Source organism: Cinclus cinclus, chromosome 16 (genome assembly GCF_963662255.1).
Source record: "Cinclus cinclus chromosome 16, bCinCin1.1, whole genome shotgun sequence".
NCBI classification, from domain to species: domain Eukaryota; kingdom Metazoa; phylum Chordata; class Aves; order Passeriformes; family Cinclidae; genus Cinclus; species Cinclus cinclus.
Genome location: NC_085061.1, coordinates 7799974 through 7821816, shown reverse-complemented (window position 1 = coordinate 7821816; position 21843 = coordinate 7799974). Strand labels below are relative to the sequence as shown.

General features: G+C 36.7%; 1 protein-coding gene across 1 annotated transcript in view; it reads left to right on the top strand.

The window, feature by feature from the left end:
• IQCK (IQ motif containing K) overlaps nt 1-14014 on the top strand; it is a 31878-nt gene extending 17864 nt beyond the window's left edge. The window contains exons 8-10 of the mRNA XM_062503887.1: nt 5692-5803; nt 11548-11599; nt 13915-14014. Coding sequence (XP_062359871.1) covers nt 5692-5803; nt 11548-11599; nt 13915-14014 — 264 coding nt within the window. The remainder of the gene's footprint in view (nt 1-5691; nt 5804-11547; nt 11600-13914) is intronic.
• Nucleotides 14015-21843: the final 7829 nt, after the last annotated feature.

The following is a 21843-nucleotide window of genomic DNA, read 5'->3' as shown; positions in this document are numbered from 1 at the left end:
TGTAGAACTGTGAAGGCCCTGGGGAAAATCCTTACATAAATTTTAAGTAGGGGATACTATAAATAGCTGCTGAGACCCCTATGGTTCATTGGCTTTGGATGTTGCTCTGCCTTATGCATAGTGACTACAATTTTTTCACAGGCATTAGTGCTGATGTAATCTCACTGTTTTCCTCAACAACAAAAAATTTACAGAAATTCTATTTTCCAAAGTACAATTAACACAGAATAATTTTCTTTCTTTAATTGAAAGCTGCTTTGGGTAGTTCTCAAGGATGGAGTGTTATTTTGCTTCATGCAGGGATATGTGAGTGTGGAGATTCATGAGGAGGGTTGGTGAGGTCTGTTGAGAAATAAAAGCATACAGAAAGAAAGGACAAGGAATTGAGACCAGGACTGAGACAGGAGATTTATGAGAGGCATGAAGGCTGTTATTCAAGGAAAAGGGAAACAAAATGACAAGCAGATGTTGTAAGGCATACTAGTAACACAGCACTAGTGCCTTTCTCAGTTTAAAGGGGAAAAGCAATGTGCATAAAATAAACACAAAGAAAATTCTCCAATGCTATTATTTTGGGGGGTAATAGCCATGCTAACCCTAGGATGCTAAATAAATTATTTTGAAAATCCTGAACGAGTTCTGTCAAATATTTTTTAAAAGCTCAAAGCTTCACACCTCAGGAAGAAATGACCTGAAATTTAGGTGATTTTGGTAATGAATTAATGTCTTCCTTTATCAAAACTTAAGCTTCTAAGTAGCCTCCAGATATAGCAGCAATTTTGTTGTGATGGACAGTGAGACATCTCTGGGTGTCAGGTGTTCTTTAAATAACAATCAGTGTAAAACACTCTCTGTTAAGTTCTCTACTATTTTTAACAAGCATGAATATAAAAGTGGCTCCTATAATGTGCTGTGCAGCCAAAGACAATGAAATACCTTGAAATGTTCTTCCTGCCTGATGGATTTTTGATTCTTTCTGCTTGTTCATTTTCCTTTATTTTTCTTTTTTTTTTTTAACAGAGACAGCATTGACACTAACATTAATTAGCACTGACAGTATCCCTGCAGGCATCCTTACAGTGGAGGCAACCATTATCCAATAACAGTTATGTTTGCTGAACACTGCAAGGTTGCTCAGATATCTTCTGCTTTTCTGAAAGCTTGTGAAGGGCACAATCCTTCCTTGTATAGATGAACTTCAGGATTTTCACACTGGTATTTATCATCCTAAACCAATTCCCAGGAATGAGAGAGAAACTCTAGCTATAAAAGATAGGAGACATAAAAACCCATTCAGGCTATAAAATTAGCTATTAATGTTTTACCTTATTCGAGGTGAAAGAACATGGGCTTTTAAAAATTAAAAATTGCTATCAGAATATAAAATAAAAATAATTAGTATCAAATTACTGCATAGGGCAATGTGTTATCCTTGGGCTTGCAGATTAAGAGAACACTAATCTTAAATGGGATTTCATCACATTAATGATAAGTATATTATGAAAAATTACTAAATAATTCAGATTATTTGCTTTCAAAATAAATAGCTCAGTCAGCTAATCCTGATTTAATGTTAATAGCAGATAATAAGTGAATACTTACAAATAATGCCATTTTGCATTCTAAAGATATTATTGTGTCAAAATTTTAAACTATTTTCTGAAGTTTTTCATTAAACCTTGTCTTATAATTCAGAGGATTTAGAACTTTGAAATAAAAATTTACACAGGATGATAATACTGGATAATTAAACATGAGCACACAGATACATGACACTGATGGAGAGACAGGGTACTTCAACCTTGGTCTTCTAAGACACATCTTCTATGGACTCAGACCATTTTTGAGGTATTTTGTTGACCATGCTGATTTAGGCAGTAGAGTTTATCTAGTTATATAACTGACTGAGCATCATGTCTTCTCTTGATACTTCACTTGTTTCTGCTACTTACAGCTGTCTGAGCATGCCAGTATCAAAAACACATGGCAAAAAAATGCAAAAATGGATCAGATTTTTCTATATAAAGAGGGAAAATAGCTATAGGTACAGAATCTTGAGAACTCTTATAGTAAAGCATGATCAAAACAGTAAATTCATCCTTACCTGCTGCACATTCCAGAAAAACACTTGTTAATTGTTGTCATAATAATTAATACTTGCCATCAACCAAGTCCTTGCTACAATATTTGATACAAAGACATCGATGGGCACTCTGACAATTATTTCAAATCTAATCAAGAACTGAATTCCAGAACAAATAGTGGGAAGTACAACTGCTGAGTTCTCTGAGGAGATCACAGAAAGGAAGACATTATCTTGAGAGGGCTCTTTGAGGGCCAGGAGGAGCACTCAAGTAAGACTTGAGACAGCTCTGTCATCAGAATTCTTTCTTTTCACTTTCCATCATCCATTTTTATTGAGGTCTCATTCATCTGTCACGGGCCAAGGCACTATTCAGCTAGGTGTCAATTTTCCAGGCACTTCTCCAACAGAAGATGATATATTCCTTCACCCTTCTACTGCAGAATCTTTGCTTAGTGCCATTTTTTTTTTAATGAGGTCTTTTTAATCTTTAAAATTTGCATAACTATTCTAGACTAACAGAATTTTTTCATTAATAGAATTTTTTCTGATGCCTGTTGGTGAACCTTTAGTGTTATCCTTTTCTGTCGTGCTGCATGTTCTCACCTAGCACTGAAAGCATAGGGTTTTTTACTAAATCTTGTAATATCTTAGAGTTGAAATTGGACAGCATTATGTAAATATTCACTGCTGTTTTATACATGTCCTTTGAGCAAATGTTGAAGATAAAAATGCTTCAATTTTGCTTTGTATCTTGCAAAGTGTAGTTGTGCTTTTGTTATCCCAGTTTATATTGCTTTTCAGCAAGCTGTGGCTACCAGCAAAGGCTTACACCCAGAAGGCCACACAAATATTTCCTATTATTTACAATAAGTGTAGGAGTGAACTCTCCCTTCACAGCTAAGACCCCTCCAGGGTTTCAGGCAGTGCTGGTCTGCAGGAGAGATGTCAATTGTTTGATTCTTGACTCTCTCTTTATTTGCCTGGAGATTTTCCTGCTGAGTCATGGCTTTTTCGTCATGCTAGCATTGCACTCTGGTTTCAAAAGAAAACTTTCTAAGGAATTATCAGCATGCTAAACTATATTAGAACTATGCTGAACTAGAATCTATTCAGCTTATTTGGAACTTGTAAATGTATTTTGTTACATTCCTGTCACCTGTTTTATTGCAGGTGCCATATCTGTGTTCTTTTCCCCCTTTCTTTGGTCACTTTTCTAAAAAGACACTTTGTTCTGGGAGCTCATTTTACTCCTTAGATTTAATGCTGACTTTGGAGTATTTGAGTATCTGACTCTGCCTTTATCTCAGAACTCTGTATTTCACTGGGTATTTCACTGCACTGTCACTGTTTTATTTGCTTAGGGAGTCTATAAAAAATCTAATATACTTGCCTTTTATCTTTTAACAGTTAAGAATTACTGTCTTTATTTTCAATATACAGAGACAACTGTGGGCCAAAATACAGGTCTTAGACAGCTGAAGTTGTAAATGGACAAATCATGTTTTCAGAAATTTTATATTCAGATACAGAGGTAGTAATTTCTCTATCTCCATGCCTCTTGCACTTCTGTCATTTATATGCTTGTGTCCCATAAGCCTTTCCTTAACCCTTTCCTGTGCAGACAAACTGACTCCACGTAATAAGGAATTATTTGGCTTATAAAAGCATACATGGCAGCATAAAAGAAAAAATGTCTGTTGCAAGCCTAAAGAAATTATCCAGTGTTTGGATTATATTTAATTTTTGCAAATATTATTTGATGGATTTAACAGAAAATTATCTTATTTTTTTGTATAGCTGAAGACGTCACTAGTAGTTGTAACTTCTTTATTTTTTAAAATTTCATAGCAACCTTGTAAGGAGTCCTTATAACTTCTACAGAAGATACTACAGAACTATATCAGTAACATGGAATATTACTGGAGGTCAAAGATGTATGTGATCTCAAGTCACTGAGCAAGTCTTGGTTGTTTTTATTGATTGAGTAACCTTGTATTGTATTTCTGCTCTGCCAGTGCACTGTCTGAAACATAGCAAGTTATCTTCTCCCAAGTGGATTGAAAAGTGCTATGGGAGTTCAGCTACTGTTTACTGCATTCTTAGCTGCAGCACAGAGGAGAAATCCTGAGAGGAAAGAATACTTTTGATAAATAATTTATGCTGTTTCCTTTAAGGTTTGGAGGTTTTTTTTATAACTAGTGGAAAACTAAGCTGTGCTCTTTTTCTCTGTGTCTTGGCAAAGTGGGAGAAAAGCAGAGTGTAATGGAGAAGACCATATAATAGAGTTCAAGTCACAGAGCAAACTCTTTGCCATATCCTGTAAGAATATACAATTTCATTCAGAAATTTTCTAGGGAACTAAGTGGTAATCTTCCTGCAAACAAAAATGTGTCCAGGAGAAACTGAGCTTATTGCTGTATGCTTCTGCCATGTTGTTCCATTTCAGACTGAATTACCAGGACATTGAATCTTAGAAGCATGGAATGGCTTGGGTTGGAAGGGACCTTAAAGATCATCCCATTCCAACCCACCAGACCAGACTGCTCAGAGCCACCCTGGCCTTGAACACTGCCAGGGATGGGCCAGCCACAGCCTCTCTAAATGTAGTCCTGAAACATAATGACATTTTTATATGTAACATTCAGGGGAAAAAACCCCAAACCCCAGAAACTGCATTTTGAAAATAATTCTATTACAATTTGACTATGACTCAAAGAGAATAATTGCCAGTGTCTAAGGTAATACTGGCATGTCCCTTTCCACTGCTGTTCAGGACAGTGTGTCGTGCACTGGAGGTAGTAATTGTGTGAATACCAACAACGGGCAACCCGCTGGTAATGAATCAAATCCTGCTTACAACAAGTGTAGGTAGCAGAGTGGTAAAAGCTGTTGATGCAGAGCTAGTTCCCTTCTATGTTAGTAGGAACTACACCAGTACAAAAGCAATAGTAGAAAAATTCAACTTTAAATGAAATCAAGGCCTTTGTTATATTTTTTTTGTGGAAGCAGAATTACGCCTTTCACGAGGTGATTGACTGACAAAGAATAGATATCATGTAATGCAGTCCAATTACTTTAAATAACAGATTAATGGCTCTCCTGTTTGTGCAAATTGTGTGGGTGGGATTGCCAGTCAGCCTATTTGCAGCTGATGGCAGGTGTGAATCAGGTTGATGGAATAATTTTTCTTCTGTGTGGCCCTTCATGCTTCTGCTCTGCTGTATTATTTTGGTCAGTGGGTTGGTTTCATAGTGTTATGCCTTTCTAAAAGCACAAATACCATTCAGCATAAGGCTTTAAATTTTAATTAACTCAAAAGAATTAGCATCTCACTGCAATCTCATTCTCAGGAGTCCTTGGTAATCAAAGTGATCCCCTAATAGACATATTTATGTTTTCAATTGGATTTGTCAATTATGTGGGTTTTATTCCTGTGCAAGTTGAAAACTGTAAACCTCTGGGAATTTGCTTTTACCTCAGGCCCAGCAGAGGATGACTATCACATATTTCCCCAGCCACAGCCTTGTGAAAAAAAATTGTATCATCATCCTGGGTAACACAAAGGTATATGATTACAGTTTTCTTTTCTGATCCTCCTTGCACAGGTTCGTTGTGACAGTGAAATACAAGAGCTACGTCAGTGGCAAAAGAAGCTGAGAGAGGAGAGGCACATTACTGAAGTAGTGAAAAAATTCTGGATTAAACAGGAAGCCAGAGGTAAGTGAATGAAATTGGTTTGTTTTTTTTTTTTGGTTGGTTGGTTGGCTTTGCATTGTGTTGAATTTTTATACTTTGAGTTGTATTAAAAAATAGGCCACACAGTAGGACACTAATCCTGACAGAGAAGGTAATATCTGGTGGAAATGCTTGGTTGTTTCTTTACAGTCAATGCTTACTCTACTTGAGTTGCCTGTGCAGCTGAAAGTGGCAATGAAAGATACAATATAGGGCCTAAATTCAGTAATTCCAGAAAACTATGACAATTTTCTGGCATGGTATTTTCTAGGGCAGGATTAGACACCTAGCAGCTACTCATCATGTAAAGCTGATTTTTACCAGATGGGTTGTAGTAGTTTTTCTGAATGGTGGGATTTCTATCTGCTAAACATTCTATTGGAATTTTCCTGTAGTTATTTACAATAGAACTTGTACAGTTCTGCTGTAAATAACTACAGGTTTTTTTCTTATTTTTTTAGAACTTGTACAGTTCTAAAAGAAAAAAAGAAAATAATACGAACCCAAGCAACTAAAAAATTGCCAAGGGAAATAAGGCCAGATTGCTTCAAGAACTGCCACTGTGATGTGTTATTTTTTTGCCCTGTTTGTAGACAAGGCTTTACTGTCAGGGCCAAGTCACCATTTCATTAGGCACACAAATAATCATGATTATAAATTAGGATTATTTGCCCAGCATCATTGTCTGCTAATGCAGGATTCACTTACTCCTCCAATCTGTATTTTCCCAGCCTCTGTGGGCTGACAGCCCTGATCCATGCAGGGCAGTGCCCACCACACCCAGGGCAGGAGCTGAGAAGGTGTGAGGCTGTTCAGCTCTGTGTTCAGGTGTTGCAGAGAGGGAAAATGTGTGCCCTCCAGTCTGATGGCACTGTCACAGGGGCTTTCAGGTGGCCAATTTTTGCCCTGAACCACAGGAGAGTGATAATTTTTGGTGATAGGATTTTGTTACAAGGACTGTATAGATCCTCCAAACATTTGTTTGTATTTATGTTGCAATTTTAATCTATGAAATATCAGGTTTTATTTATCAATCCTTGAAATTGCCAAGGGATATTTTATAGCTGAAAATAATGAATTCTGAGGAACAAAATCATACATCACAACAGGGGAAAACTCTGTTTATATGTGTATGTGTCTATATGGGGTGTTCTTATGCAGCGAGGGAAGTGGAATTCTTGGTTTTAGTAGCTTAGACCTACAAGATTAAATCATGTAGTAACAGTGCACAAAAATGATGAAAAGATAAAATTAGTGAGACATTAAATTGTCTTCCAGTAGACTTGACTGACCTATAAAGAAAATTTCGGCCCAGCAACCAAAGTTTTCTTCAAGTGGGATTTCATAGCCTCTCTACTACAGTTTATTATGAGTTGACTTGGTAAAAAAATGTAGGCATCATTTTTTAAAAGAAAACATTGATATATCTGAGTTTAGGTATCTGAAAACAGTGAATTCAAATTTCCTATCATAAAATTATTCTCATTATAAATTTAAAACATTAAATATGAATTTTCTCTTTCTAATGCATGGTTACTTCTGTCAGTGCTAACTATTGGAAAATTGCATTCCTGAAGATAATGGTAGAGGTTGACCTTGCAGGCTTGCTAATGCCTTTTAAGTAATTGCAATTTAATGTTTGTGGTTTGGACTCTGTTTTCAATTTGTTAATACTTTTATCATCTCATCAAGGCATGTTTTTTCACACATTCCATTGTCCATCATACCAGTAAAAGTTAGAGATGAATGTTTCTGACTTCTAAGAAACAAACCTATATATTCACAACATACCCATGTGAAAAAGGATGGATATGATGTTAGATGATTACACAGTTTGCAGTCTTCATGCATGTAAAATCTTAAAGGTGAAAATTATAAGATCATTTTCAGAGGACAAGGTGAATCCATTCTCAAAATGCTGCCACGAAGAAAAATAGGGGCTAAGACTGGACTGTGTCATTTGCCAGTTGAATTGATTAAAAAAACTCCTGTGTCTGAAGAAATTTAATCTTTCTATAAACTATACTTAAGTTGTTTTGGAGACTTATGTAGTGATGTGACTTCCTATGCAACTTTTTTCAAAAGTAAAAACAAATTTCCTTTTAACCACTCTCACAGTTTTCCTGTCATCAAATCATTTATTTTAGGACTCTACGACACACAGCTGTTTCACCACTTCAAACAAAGCTGCAAAATTGCCCCTTTTTAATTTTTTTTCTTAAATCAGTGTAAGCTTATATTGCATATATCACATCAGCTTTCAATATTATCACACTGTTTCTGTAATTTCTTGACTGAGCTCTGCTAAGAGTACCCACACATGAAATAGCCTTGGGGCCCAGACAGATGGCTATTTGGAAACAGCTGTACTAGTTTGAGAAGTTACTGTCCAGGGGTTTTCATTATCAATCTCAGCTGTGATGCCATAATTCATTTTGTTAGTACTCCAGCTGCTCTTTTTTCTGCTCTTATTATCCTGCTGTTTATTAGTGTCCTTAAACCCTATTTCATTGTAAAGTCAGCAAGGTTAGTTTAACTGCTTTTATCAGTGATTCCATCCAACCCAGCTGACTTCATGCTGAAGCAGACTGTGAACACTCACACAAGGAGTAGCATAACACAACTACTTTTTAATCTTGTCTTTCTAAGCATTTGATTTAACTGGATTCCTTAGTTCAGTAAATTCAATTAATCCCCTTTAATTAAACCACTGAACTCTTTTCATCGACCAGACAAAGCATTTATTGTAACTAAAAACTCACACAGCACAAATAAAGCATTAAGATTCATGGTCAAAAGAAAAAAAAGTAACATTTTAAAGTAGATATGGCAATTTATTATGAAATTAACCACGTTAGGAAAAATAATGAAGGATCTCTTTAATTTGTATATAACTCACTCTGTTTATTAGATGCTGTAAACAGTGTTGAATCTAACTGCAGGGGATGAATGGTGAGCTGCCAAATAGCTTTTTGAAAATGATGACCCGAGCAGTAATGTGATTCTATTGACACTACTAGAAAGATCAACATACCTTCCATGGAAATATCAGCCAAAGACTCAGTTAATGTGAGCTAACAGGCAGAGTCTATTTTGTTGGGATTTTCAGCACAATGAAACCTCATTGCAAGGGTATGTTCTAGGTAAAAACATAATTTTATGAAAATGTGTTTGTATATGATACCTAAAGAAAAGATAGTAAGAGGACATTAGAAATGTAAACTGATCGTAATTAACAAATACAAAGTAATTGTTGATTTATTTTTTGGGTTTCAGAAAGTGTGTTAAAACATGTCCATTAATTTTGAAACAAACAGTTGAGTTTTCATTAGAACTACACCTGGAACAAAATACTTCTGGAGGGTCTTGTCTTTTTCCAGTAGAGACCACAAGTCTCATTTTTATGGGGTGAAACAGCCAATTCCCTATTAAGAAGGCAGTCCTGTGGTTCCTTGGCCAAGGCTGTTGTCACCCTCCCTCCCTTGGCAGGGCACTGGTGGCTTCACAGCTGCCTCTGACAAAGAACGGCTCCGCTCTGCTGCCCCTCGGGAGCCTCCTCTGCTGGGTCAGCCCCATCAACTCCTGACCAGCAATGACACAGTCCTTACATCCAGAATAAGGGAAACATGCAACAGTAAACCAGGGAAGGAGAAGTGCCCATCTATTAGTGGCTGATTTTTTTTTTCTTCTTGCTTTTAGTCAGAGTTAGGATTGAAAGTGCAAGAGATGGAATTTTGTGTTTGGACTTAGTTGTTTATTAATTCTTATTTATATTACAGTGAATTCTTCAGTGCTTCTAGCTAACAAGCTAAAAGCGATAAAATATTGGTGTATCTTGACAGTTACAAGGTCTTTTAAGGCTTAACTATCCAATTACAAATTAACATCTATATTATTTATATTTTTGACTCAATGACCAAACGCTTGTGACCCACACTGCAGTACTTTCTATCCAACCAAAAACTACTACCTAAAACCAAGAAGAAGGAACAAGAAGAAGAAAAGCCAACTCCCAAGAACCTCCATCTTGTCCTATACTTATTACTGTATTCTAAATCCCCACATTCCAAACCCTTCACCATGTGATATTACACACTTCTATTTAAACTACGCACCAGTGATTCTAACTCCATCACTCAATTTTGGAAGCCTTCTCCATGCCTCAGGTTAAGAGCAGTGTTCTTTTGGGAGTCAGTGTCATAAAGCACAGAAACTTCCAAACTCCCAGGCTTCAGGGTTCCAGCAGCCATCTGAGATGGCCACTCAGTGTCACACGAGCTGCTGTGCCCTGGGAGCCAAGGCCACAAGGGCTGCCTGGTTTGCAGGCAGGGCTGTGATGGTGCAAAACTCTGATCTGCCCCCTGCTTCACAGCACGTGAAACTTTTCTATTATTTCCCTTGAAATTCTTTAGCCTTCTCTCAGTCCATCTTTTATACTTTTTATTATTAGTTTTGAGCAGTGCTGTAGGATAGAAAGTGTGAAAACTGCATGAAAATGACTTTATGTGTTAATAGCACCTTGCAGGACTGTTGACCTCTTTTAATGCATATGCTGGCAAAATTTCTTTTTAAGTGCAAAGAAAAAAGTGTGTTTCTTTCAGCATATATCCAGGATCATAAAGCTACAGCATTCTTGGCTGACATTTTATTTGCTATGCTGCTCCACTGCTGTGTAAAATTACATTCCACAGAATGATCTATATTTAAGGTATGACAGTCCTTACTCTGAACAATTTCAGACTCAAAATGTAGAGATAAGCACACCACTTAAGACTCAGTTTAGTGGCTCACAGCTTTAGACTTGAAGGGAGAAATAATTTTCTCTAATATAGGACAGCTTTGGGGTGGGATAAATTTGTTCCAGAATTTTGTACAGAATTAAAAAATTGTTTGCTTTCTACAGAAAATACAGTTAATTAAAACTTAACCTCCACACAATGTGAGTGAACAGCAGATTGTGGACCTGAGCACTGTTTTGTGCAGATTTACTACTGATGGGACAGCACTGGAAATGAAATGTGTCTGTCCTACAATGAAAAGAATTTGAAAAATATTTAAACTTTTTATGAAAATACCAAAATCTTCATTCATCACTTCTGTGACCAAAACACTCTGCTGACACTCAGTTGCAATGGTTACTTCCCTGCTGTTGGAAAGACCATTGTTGCTGTTACACAAACAGTATTTTCAGCTGAGGGGATTTTTTTTTCCTGTTCTTCTTCTTCTTATCTGGATAAAATTTGTAAAATTTTAGTTTTAAAAATCAGTATTCTTAGGGAAAATAGTAAAAAAAAAAAATATATTCCTGGGTTTGTGGCAATACCTATTGTGACCCTATTAGCTGGCAGGTCTTCTAAATCAACCATAGCCTGGGCTTTGCAAGGCACAGTGTGTGGAAAATGTAGTTAAATCAAAATAAGACAGTAAGTTATCTTCAAAGCAGGTGAGGGGGGTGATTTCCAGATACAGGGGGGAAATATTCTTTTACATTCCATTCAGTTTTCAAGCTGTATTTTTCCTTTGGCAGTAGAAGTTATTACTTACCTATCTGGAGAGATTTTAAAAATACTTCTTTGGTGGCAGTAATCTTTTCTCCTGGGAAAATGCATCTAGCAGTACTCTGAAGAACTCAGAATGGAGGTGTTCTGGAAAATCCTTAAAAATATGAGTGAGATACAAGGGAGAAAAGGCTGCATATTTATGGTGCTAGAGCAGGAACAGATAAGTAGTGTCAAGAAGCAAAGAAATGCAGTCACTCATTCCTAACACAGCTGTGATGTCTCCACCTGAATGATGAAGAAGGATTCAAAAGCTTAATATCAAGTTAAGCTGAACAGGGGAGGTCTGGTCTGCATGCTTTTGAAGGATGCCTGTGTGCAATCATATCACATCAAAGCAGAATTAACTGGAGAAGAGACAAATGTCAAATGCAGAACCCAGGAAAAAAAATGGCTACACTGTGAAACTTCTTTAAATTCATTCCATAAACATCCTTATTATTGGGGCCCAAAATGAAGTTACAACCCCATGCATGTTTGTAGGACTGAGTCGTTTCCCAAAGAAAATATTGAAAAGAGGATGTATTTATAAATGGGAAATCTTACACTAGGCTTAAGAAAATATTTAAAATTACTGCAGGTAATAATGTTGGTGTAGGAAAAGGCAAAGTCTGAATAGCTAATGGATTTCTTAAAGACTGCATCTCTGTGGTTTATTTAGGAACATTCAAGCCCTGTAAAATGTAAGGAATTAATCAGTTTTATGTGAGAATTTCTTTTTTTCCCCTTCTCCACTTTCACCAAGGGTGGTTGAAATAATTCAGGAAGACTTTAAACAAAATAATTTGTTTCTAATTTCATCTACCCTCCTTTTACTGCAGCTCTAATTCTTTAATTATTTTCATAATGGAATTCTTGTAAGTGATGACCTCCTCATATTCTATGGTTTTACACTTTTAATCTGTTATATTATATAACAGATTTATATACAGACACATATATATTAAGATCTTATATACTGAATGTACTTTTTCTCGTAATTTGGTTTCACACTAAGCTTTATAAACAGGTTAAAAGTGGAAGGCTGCCTGCTGTCACTAGGACACTGCACTTGAGAGAATTTCACTTTCCTTTTTTTTTTAACATGACTATATCTACAGGTATTTTTTTTTCTTTCTGAAAGCAAAAGTGCTGCAGTCAAAATGGTTTAAAATGGGGGATATATATGATTGCTTTTGATTTAAAAGCACATGTATAAAATTCAATTTACATAGAAGAAGACCTTAAAAAGTCTTTTTTTAAGGAAAAAAAATAAAGAAAATCAAAGAACAAAGCAAAACTGAAGGCTGAGTATGTGCTAGTGGTTTTCATCAAGCCCAATTCAAAATGCTTGAGATGTTTCTGAAAGTTTAATCTTGGCACTAACAGCTGAGAATGCAGTGATAAAAGTCATAAGACTCATGATACAGAATCCAATTTATTGGTCCACACCCTTGACTCAGACATCTTTGAAAATTTATAAAGATTACAGTAACATTTAATTTCTGAAACTACGTTGGGAATGTTTGAAAAAATAAAAAAGGAAGATGATCATCTAGATAAATTACAGCATGTGATCTTCTGAACTGTGCTTACACAGGCACAGCAGTGGCTCCGTGAGCACAAGTCTGAACTAATCCTCCAGTACCAAAGCTGGATTTTCACTCATCACTCTGCAGTTGGTAATAATTGTTTGTAATGGAAAAAAAAGGCCAATTGCAATTTGGTGATTTTTCTGTGATTATATAAACATCTGGGGTTTTTGTGTTTGTTTTTGTTTGGTTGGTTGGTTGGTTGGTTGTTTTTTTTTTTTTTAAGGAGAAGAGAAATTCTTGATGGGTTCTGCAATCTTCTTTCATTTTTCTGCTTTTACCTTAAAAACATTTGAGCATTCTTCTTGAAAATGCTGCTGGTGTTTTTTGTAAGCCATTTAGATAAGCAAACCCCAAATTTCTATTTATAACTATGGGATGTGTTAGAAACCTGGAGAAAAGGCTCTCACCAGCTGAAAAATAAGGCCTCCAAATAGTCCTGCAGCAAACCTAGATTTGAAACTCTTGGTTAATAAAATGAAGGGGGAGGTGGGGCAGGGAAAGAAAGACCATGAGCTGTTAGTGGAGTGTTAAAATACAACTCAGGGAGTACAGAGAAGTGGGTGACAGACTGCAGAACACAGGAGCTAAAACCCTCCCTGTGGCATCAGTCACCCAGGCTCTTTTCTGATGTAACAGTCTGCTTTCTTACCTGGTGCTTTGTTTTAGTCTGCACAGGAGTTTAAATTTGGTAACTTCACAGAACCTATCATATTTTGAAAGTTGGAATAAAGTCAGAAATAAGAGGGGCTAATGGGTATAAATTAAATTTTCATGAAGCTGCCCAGAAAATCTGGACTTCTGGGTTTCTGCCCATACTGGTTTCTGTCTGCAAATCCCCAAATGCTTTTAGCTGAGGACCTGCCACTCTGGAATGATTTCTATTTCTGGTCAGTTCTTTCTGTTTTCATCATTCTCTTTTTCTCTCTTGACTAATTACATTGAAAAACACTGCATTAATCAGATACTCTGGAAATGCGCTGGTTGCCTTCATTTTGAATTTTCTTCTCAGTGCAGAGTTGTGTTCCACAAGCTGTTGTGTTTCTGTGGCTGCCTCTTCATAAATCTGAAGTCATTGAATGATTTGGAGGGCAACTGGATATTGTAAGCAATAGTCTCTAGTTTTTTCGCTCCTAACTTTGATGTTCATGTTAATTGTTCATCTACTCTAATACTTACATCTTCCCATATTTCTCTTCTTTTTGTACACCCTGAATTGTAAAAATGCCATTCAAATATATTCTAATGAATTCTTAGTCTTCCTGTCAAAGTATGAAGAAAGCAATGGTGCATTGCACAAACAAATTCTGCTAGAGATCTTTCAGCCCGTTTCCCTTATGCATCACTGAATGTTGGTGTTTGGAAGTCTCCTGTATGTCAGCTCTTCCTTTGCTAATCTGATCCTAAGTGAATTAAAAAGTGCCCTGAAACTTTTTATCCTCTACAGGCATGAAAGAAAGACTAAGCATTTGACAAACTCTGCTCCTGATTTGGAGAATTAGGTTTGTCCTGTCACTTTAAAAAAATCCATTTTGCAGAAGCCTCTTCTGCTGAGTAATCCTCTAACAGTTCCATTTCAGATTCATGACTTGCAGGAGTGTCTGTGGGTAGGTATAACTTCCATTTTATCATTTGTCTGGTTAATATATCTGCATTCAATAGATCATTTTCCTATCACTAGTGACTGAATATTTCCTGGACTGAAAGTTTTCACTAATAGTTGTACACAGGCAGACTTCCAATAGTAAGAGGCTAAAATTATAAACACTTTATAAAAAAACTGTCTCTTTAAAAGTCAGGTCTTATTTCAGCAAGATTGCTGGTGGCTCCAGTTTCATGTTCAGGCTTCTTTGGCATTTCATTGGGAGGCTAGGGTGAAACTCCTTTCTATATATATATTTTAATCTAATCCCCTGCTAGTAAATTATTCCAATAGATTTTCTTTAATCTTATAGTCTGAGTCTAAAGCATTTTTCATTACTGTTTCCAACTGTTTAAATTACTAAATTCTAGTTCATAGAGTTCTATGAAGAAGTGCACTCTTTATGTTGGCAGCATAAACTTTTCCTAAGCTACTGTCACAAGCCAGTTGTGTTATACAGTAGTGCACAAAGAAGGTCATAGTTTATTCCCTGTTATGCTGAAACAACCAAGTGTCAAACCAGAACTTCAGTCCTGTTAATTAAGATGAGGGAAAATGATGTCTGCCATCCAAATTAGATGATAAGGATGTTTGAACTTAACACTTACATAAATAGGAGAAAAGCTCCAAGTTTTGCAGATTTTTGAATTTTGCCTTCCCAGGAGCTAATGAACAGTAAATGCAGATACCTTCCAGTCCTTGCTTTTGCCATCACCTGTGCCTCAGCATTGCAGCACAGACATGATAAACTACGTCAGATGTGCTGCATTCCCAAGGAATGTTGCAGACCAAGTAGTAGATGACTTTATTGTAGTAGGAGTAGCAGGTCAAAAATAGCAGTTAACAGTTGTGCTCCTCGAGAACACCCCCACCTCACCTCCAAAGAAATTAAATCAGTCCCCAGTAGTGCTTGTTATTTCAGTGGTGGCTATAGTGTCCTATGATTTAGAATGTGCATCTGACTAAAGCATAATTTAATCAGGTTTTCTAACTATGAAAACGTAAGTGTAAGGAATAAAAAGAATGAAAAATACAGTAAAGAGACTGAAACATAGTGCTAAAAAATTGAACTGTTCTGATAGGAGAAACCATACGACCTATTCAGGTAGAAATACCAGTACTAGAAGAAATAAGTGAGATGTGAGATTTTATTTTTCAACTTGCACTGTTACAGCACTTAAGGGCCTCAGCTCCTCTATGTAACAGGACTTCAAACAGGAGCTGATGTATTAAAGGTATACAAAGTACTGATCCTGCTGCCAATGAGCATGATTGTGTTATTGAATTCTAATATTGCACCTCCTTAAATTAGGCATCCTCTGTAGATAATTCTCATACATTCAGTTACACAAACATCTTGGGATTTAAAGTGCTTGTAGTTTTCCTGAATCCAGCTTTCTGTGAGAACAGTTTTCTTGGCATTGCCTTGAGACTGGCAGCAGTGCACAGTTGCAATCCCCACTGTGTAAATGGCATCCTGGGGCAGTTTGTTCTGCCCAGTTATGCCCATACGCCTTTCCCCAGCATGCAGGAAATCTCAGCAGAGAAAAGGGAACGGTTTCCATTGCAGCACAATCATAGTTGTGATTCCCACAGTGGTGAGAGCTGGCCCTGCATAACTGCTCACAGTGACTGCAGACACGGAGAGATGGAATGGGAATGGTGCTGCTCAAATTCGGATTTTAATACTTTTTAAAATGCCACTGAAAACTGAAATGGGTTTCTCTGTTGAAAGAATGAGAGGACTTCTGGGACTGAAATGGCTAAAATTCAGCTTAAGGAATTGCACAGCTGCAAGTCAGGTTGATGATATTGACATTTACACTGTTCATTGCTTTAGATATGTGCTGTGTGAAAGAAATGGGCTGGATTATCAGGTAGTGTAAGTTGTTCTAAACATCTTCCTTAGGCATTTTAAAATATTTTAAGCAAACTAGTTCAGTTTGAGGTGTCACAGCCTGAAAAATACATTTCTCTAATGGAAATTTCTAGCGAAAAAAACATAGCCAGGCAGCTTTCTCCATCTTTCCATCTTATCTGAATCCTGAGGACATCTTACTTTTCTATCTGCATAGGAAGCAAGTATATGTCAAAAACTATTTAAATAACTGCCTGAAATCCAGATTTATGCTGACAGCCTGTGCTTCCTGTTTGGTATGATGTGATTGGAAATTGTTATGCTTAAGTAACACAGGTTATGATAAGACAAGGACACTACTGGCTAAAAGCACTGCTAGCAGATACTTAAAATACCTGCTCATTTAAATGTGAAAGTGTGTGAGACCTGTGGTTTCTGAATGTTTCCATTTTTATTAAATATTTGCAAATGTCAGCCTCATCACATCAAAGAATATTAGACAAAACTCAATGCAATGGACAGTATTTTGTATACAGGACATTCATAGTCATATGGGACATTAAACCCACCCTTGATTTTTCTCCTTAACAGCTGTAAAACAGAAGCCCTAAAATCCAGAAAGGTCTTGTGCCATCAAGGCACTGGGCATGTATTGCCTTGACCATTGTAAGACAGGGTTTATCCTGCTGCTGCTGTCTCGTTTTGGGTTCCTAAGGGATTGCTGTGTCCCTCCTCATACAGAACTTTTCCTGTATGCTTTCTGTGAGCTGGGATTCTCCAGGCTGGGAGCACCTTGAGCACCTTAAACTAGCACATAGCCCTGTTGCAGCCCAGTCTTCCCAGTATGTACCAAGAGGATTTTGTTTGCTGGTTTTCAGTTGCATGCCTTGGAAGGGTAACTAAGCTCTCCTGAAAACATACGTTCAAAAGGGGATTTTTTTGGCTTATTTGGCTTTCTTTGCCTCTAGCATAGCTTTTATATATAAATCTCCAACAAACTCGCTTGATGTAAAAGGTGTGCAGTGCAGACACATTTTCTGAAGTATAGGAAATAGAAAAGCAGATTTTTTTAAGTTGAAAGGCAGTTTGTAAAATTTTAAAATATCAAAACCAGAATGAGTTAGCTGAAATCACACAAGTAGAATGAGGAATCAGACTCTTGTACAGCAGAAGAAAAACATTAGGTTAATCTGTATTACAACATTCTGAAAGAATACAGAGCTTTGAAAACAGCTTTCACTAGGGGGTGGAACATTTTTACTTTTATGTACAGCTTTTGTTCATTTAGAATTGTTTACTCCAGCAAGCAACCCTGTGCTCTTTGTTTGACTGATTTTTCCAATTTGGCAGACCCTTTGCAATCACATGGATAACATTCTTCTTTCCACTGAGACACAGTAAAACTATTCTTTATTGACCTTGCTTGTTATCCTAAATGACAAAAATATATGCTAGGTGAACTGTATGACTTCATCACTGACTTTGAAAATTCTTTAAAGCAAAAACCTCAAAGAGGTGCTTTCAATTTTTTCTTTAACAATTCAGTGACTTCTTACTAGCAAACAACTCTGCTCCCAGGTACATACATATACAGAATTCCCACAGCTGGCACAAAGAACTGTGTGCAAGCATCTGAGTGCTGAATCTGTGTCAAAACATGAAAAAAAATGCCATGCAAAGAAGAAATACACACACACTTTTTGGGTTGGGCAGGAGATTTTTATTTATTGAACAACAGAGTATTTGCTGTGAAAGTATGGATGTTTTCTTTTTTGTTACTGTGCCTGTTAATTTTTTTTTTTTTTTGTATGGTTGCAGTGGGAAGCAAACCAGAAGAGACGGACTAATGTACACAAAATCCTTCAACATCTCAATTTTAGTTTCTTCACTAAAATTCCAAAGCACAGAGCTCATGGACTTTGTGATACTGATTTAGAAATGCTTTTTTAACATTAAAGTTTTACATGTGAGGCATTGTAAACCAAAGGCAGGTTATGTAAGGATCCAGCATGACAAAACAAAATTCAGTCTTAGACTAAGTGAGCACAGTTCTGTTAAAACAGATGGAATAGTGCATATCTAGCCAAAAATGTTGAATCTGTGTTTATCTTGTATTCCTGAATGCTCACTTAAAACCTTTTCTGCCATGAACAAAACTCTGGATGAAATTAAATGGGGTTCTACCCACATATAGGCAACTGCTACATCTTCATTTATGATAAACTGGACTTCTCTGACTCCTGCAGAGCTGTGACAATTTACACAAATCCAGGCTGTGTTCAGAACGGTCTCATTTGCAGAAATGCTGTGCCCCTGCAATTCCAATGGAAGGCAATGAGAGCTGGGGTTGCTCTGCATTTCTGCAGGGGAGAAAAGTCAAAGGCCCTTTTGTTACCACTTAGCACACGTGCTGAGAAAGTGTAGAATTAAGATCCCAGTGTCAGCATTTTCAGCAATCTTATGCGGGTTACTTACTTATATCAGGTCCAAGCACAGTAAAAATCAGATTGGGCCCCTTGCTAAGGAACCCTTACTATTTTTTTAACTTAGCCCTGTCAAGCACAATCCTATTTATGCCTTTATAATGTCACAATTAGAGACAACAGTAGCAGAACTACAAATGATTCCATGGAAGTTAAAGGTGCAGTTGTTTTGACTGAACACCTAATAAAACATGGGTGGTCTCTAGCAGTTGCTGTGGTTCCACATGGATTTCTTCCATCACTTGCACAGACTTTGTCCTCACTTACACCAGTACCCACCCTTTGGGTTTTTTCCTGGTTGGTGATGATGGTTCTTTCACCAGATCTGGAAAATCAAACCATTTGAAGAAAAAACTCTCCCCCTGCACTCTTCAAGCCCAGCTGTATTCTCTTGCCCCCTCCTTTTCACAAGCACGAGCAATTGAACCAGAACAGGAAACTGCTGAACCAACAGGGGGGAAAAAAATATCCCTTTTGTGTTAGGAGTTTGGCTGCTGAGCTCCTTGACTGGCTCATGTGGGTTTGATAGGTGCCAGAGCTAAGGGTAAGTGTGGGAATGTGGCCAAAGGTGGAGCAATGTGGTTTAGGAGCCCTTTCCTTCAGTTTAACTTTGCTTATATTGAGGAACTGCACCAAGGGGTAATTCTCTCTGTAGCACTGCTCACTGCAATGGAAAAAATCTGTCTGGATCTTAAAACCAAGTGGACACAAACATTGTAAGTAAATAGTAAAGCCTTTATTCTTGTTAAGAACAGCATTTTGAAAATAAAACATTTGCCCATGCTTTACAACCTTTGTAGTTTTGTATACTTATGTACAGTCATCGTGGTACACATTGATTGTCTTGAAAATCCTTTAAAGATGTACTTAATAAGATACCAGTATGCAACAATCAGCGGGAAAAAGGGTACGTTATAAAACACACGTTATTACATTTAATAAATATATATAATCTATCAAAAATGAGCTTTAGCTCTCATCAATTAATAAAAAGCACCTGCTTTGTAATCCTGTAAATTGGTAGAATAATCCAATTGTTTTATTATAAAAGCTACAATGCTCCCCTTTTGTGTGGCCTTTAGTTAGACCCAAGGCATCGATCTTAAAACAAAGCCAACCAAGATGCCTGTGTTTAGACTAAGAGCAGAAACAGCTAATTCAATAGTATTTCATGTGCCTTGTTTCTAGAAACAGCTGGTTATATTGAGAGTGTTCTTCTGAAGATGCTACATATTTTCTGGCAAGTGTCAAACACCCTCAACCCATCTGAAAGGAGGACAGTCTCTGTATGACTTTGAACTCCTTTCCTGCCATTGATCAAAAGCTGATCATTATAAATCTAGTTTTGTCACATGCTTTGTGATTTCATTTTTTGCATGGAAACACCATGAGCACATAACCATCAAGGGACAACACAGTAGCTTTTATAGTATAAAAGCTAATTATACTTAGGAGAACTGTGAAAGGCTTGTGCTTACTTACTTATTCATGTTGTTCACAGATGCTCTATGTTCTAGAAAGCTTTCAAAAAAGGCAAAAGTAAACCCTATTAACAAAAATATAAGTTAACATAAAGGTGCCTTTCTTCAATTACAGTTTTATTTTGGGGTATTTTACATCACAGACTAGTGACATACCAAAAAAAAAAGTTGCTCATTACTAATTGTATAAAGTTGGAAAATAAAGACCCTCCTAAATCTACTGCCACACTTTCACCACCACACTTTAAACCCAATCCTGCTAATTTTTAATTCACTGAACAGTCCACATGACCAACCCAGTGAGACTAGTCATGTGAATCGCAGTTTGGAAGATCTGGCCATATCTTTGCATTAAGCCCTAAAGTTCCAAACAATTTCATCAGAAGCAGGATTGGGAACTCTATTTATCAATTCAGTCATATCTAGAAAAAGAAAAAGAAAGCTTCTTAAGATAACTATGTCTTGTATAGATTTTGTCAAAGGTCTGTAAAATGTGTATTATAATTTATAAGTCTTGGTTGTAGCATGATAAACTTTTAAAAGAAAGCTGTCCTACCACTTATGCCATGGTCATCTTATATGTTTTTATAAGAGTTTTATGAGGGATTATTTTTCTAACTGGCTTTTAAAAGTAAAATTCTTCAGGCAAGTGATGGTAATAGTTTTTTTATTGTTCCAAATTATATGTCTTCTGGGTGGCTATCATTATCTTAAATATTATCTTTTTGATCAAAGGTCTGCTCATAACAAGCAAAATGTATTTCTAAGTCACTGGACAGCATGCAATATCCACCCCTACCCTACTTGGTTACTAAGGCCATCTAGTTACGTACAAAATGAAATAAAGGATCCCTAAAACAAGCACATGCTTCCTTTGCCTCGAGGAGGGGAGGGCAGGGGGGAGCTGACATACTCCTTCACTCATGCATGACAGAAAAACATTGCTTCTGGAGGAGAAGGGCTTTGAAATAAAACCCCATAAGATGATCATGGCAAGAATGGCAATATATATTTTTCCATATATATATATATATATATGTATATATATATATACACACATATATCTGTGTGCAACACTTAGGGACTGGTCTTGCAGCCTCAGTACCTGTACGTAGACCTACTGTTGTTGGTGGGACTACTCGTGGGAGTACAAGTCTGCAGGACTAGGTTCCCAATTCAGTAGAAATGGAGGTACATGAGGAATCAGGAAGACTCTTGAAAAATAAAAAGCTTGTCTTTCTTCTGCAGTATACAGCAAGTAACTTCTCTCTGTGAAGCTACTAAGCTATTCAGTTATTTGTACATTTTATTTTTTTTTTAGTTTGAAAATATATATATTTATTACAGCATCTGCAAAGTTTAATTGTAATATGTTTCCTATGCCTTCAAGTAAAAACAATTAGCTTTTAGTACTGAGGAAAGCTAAGAT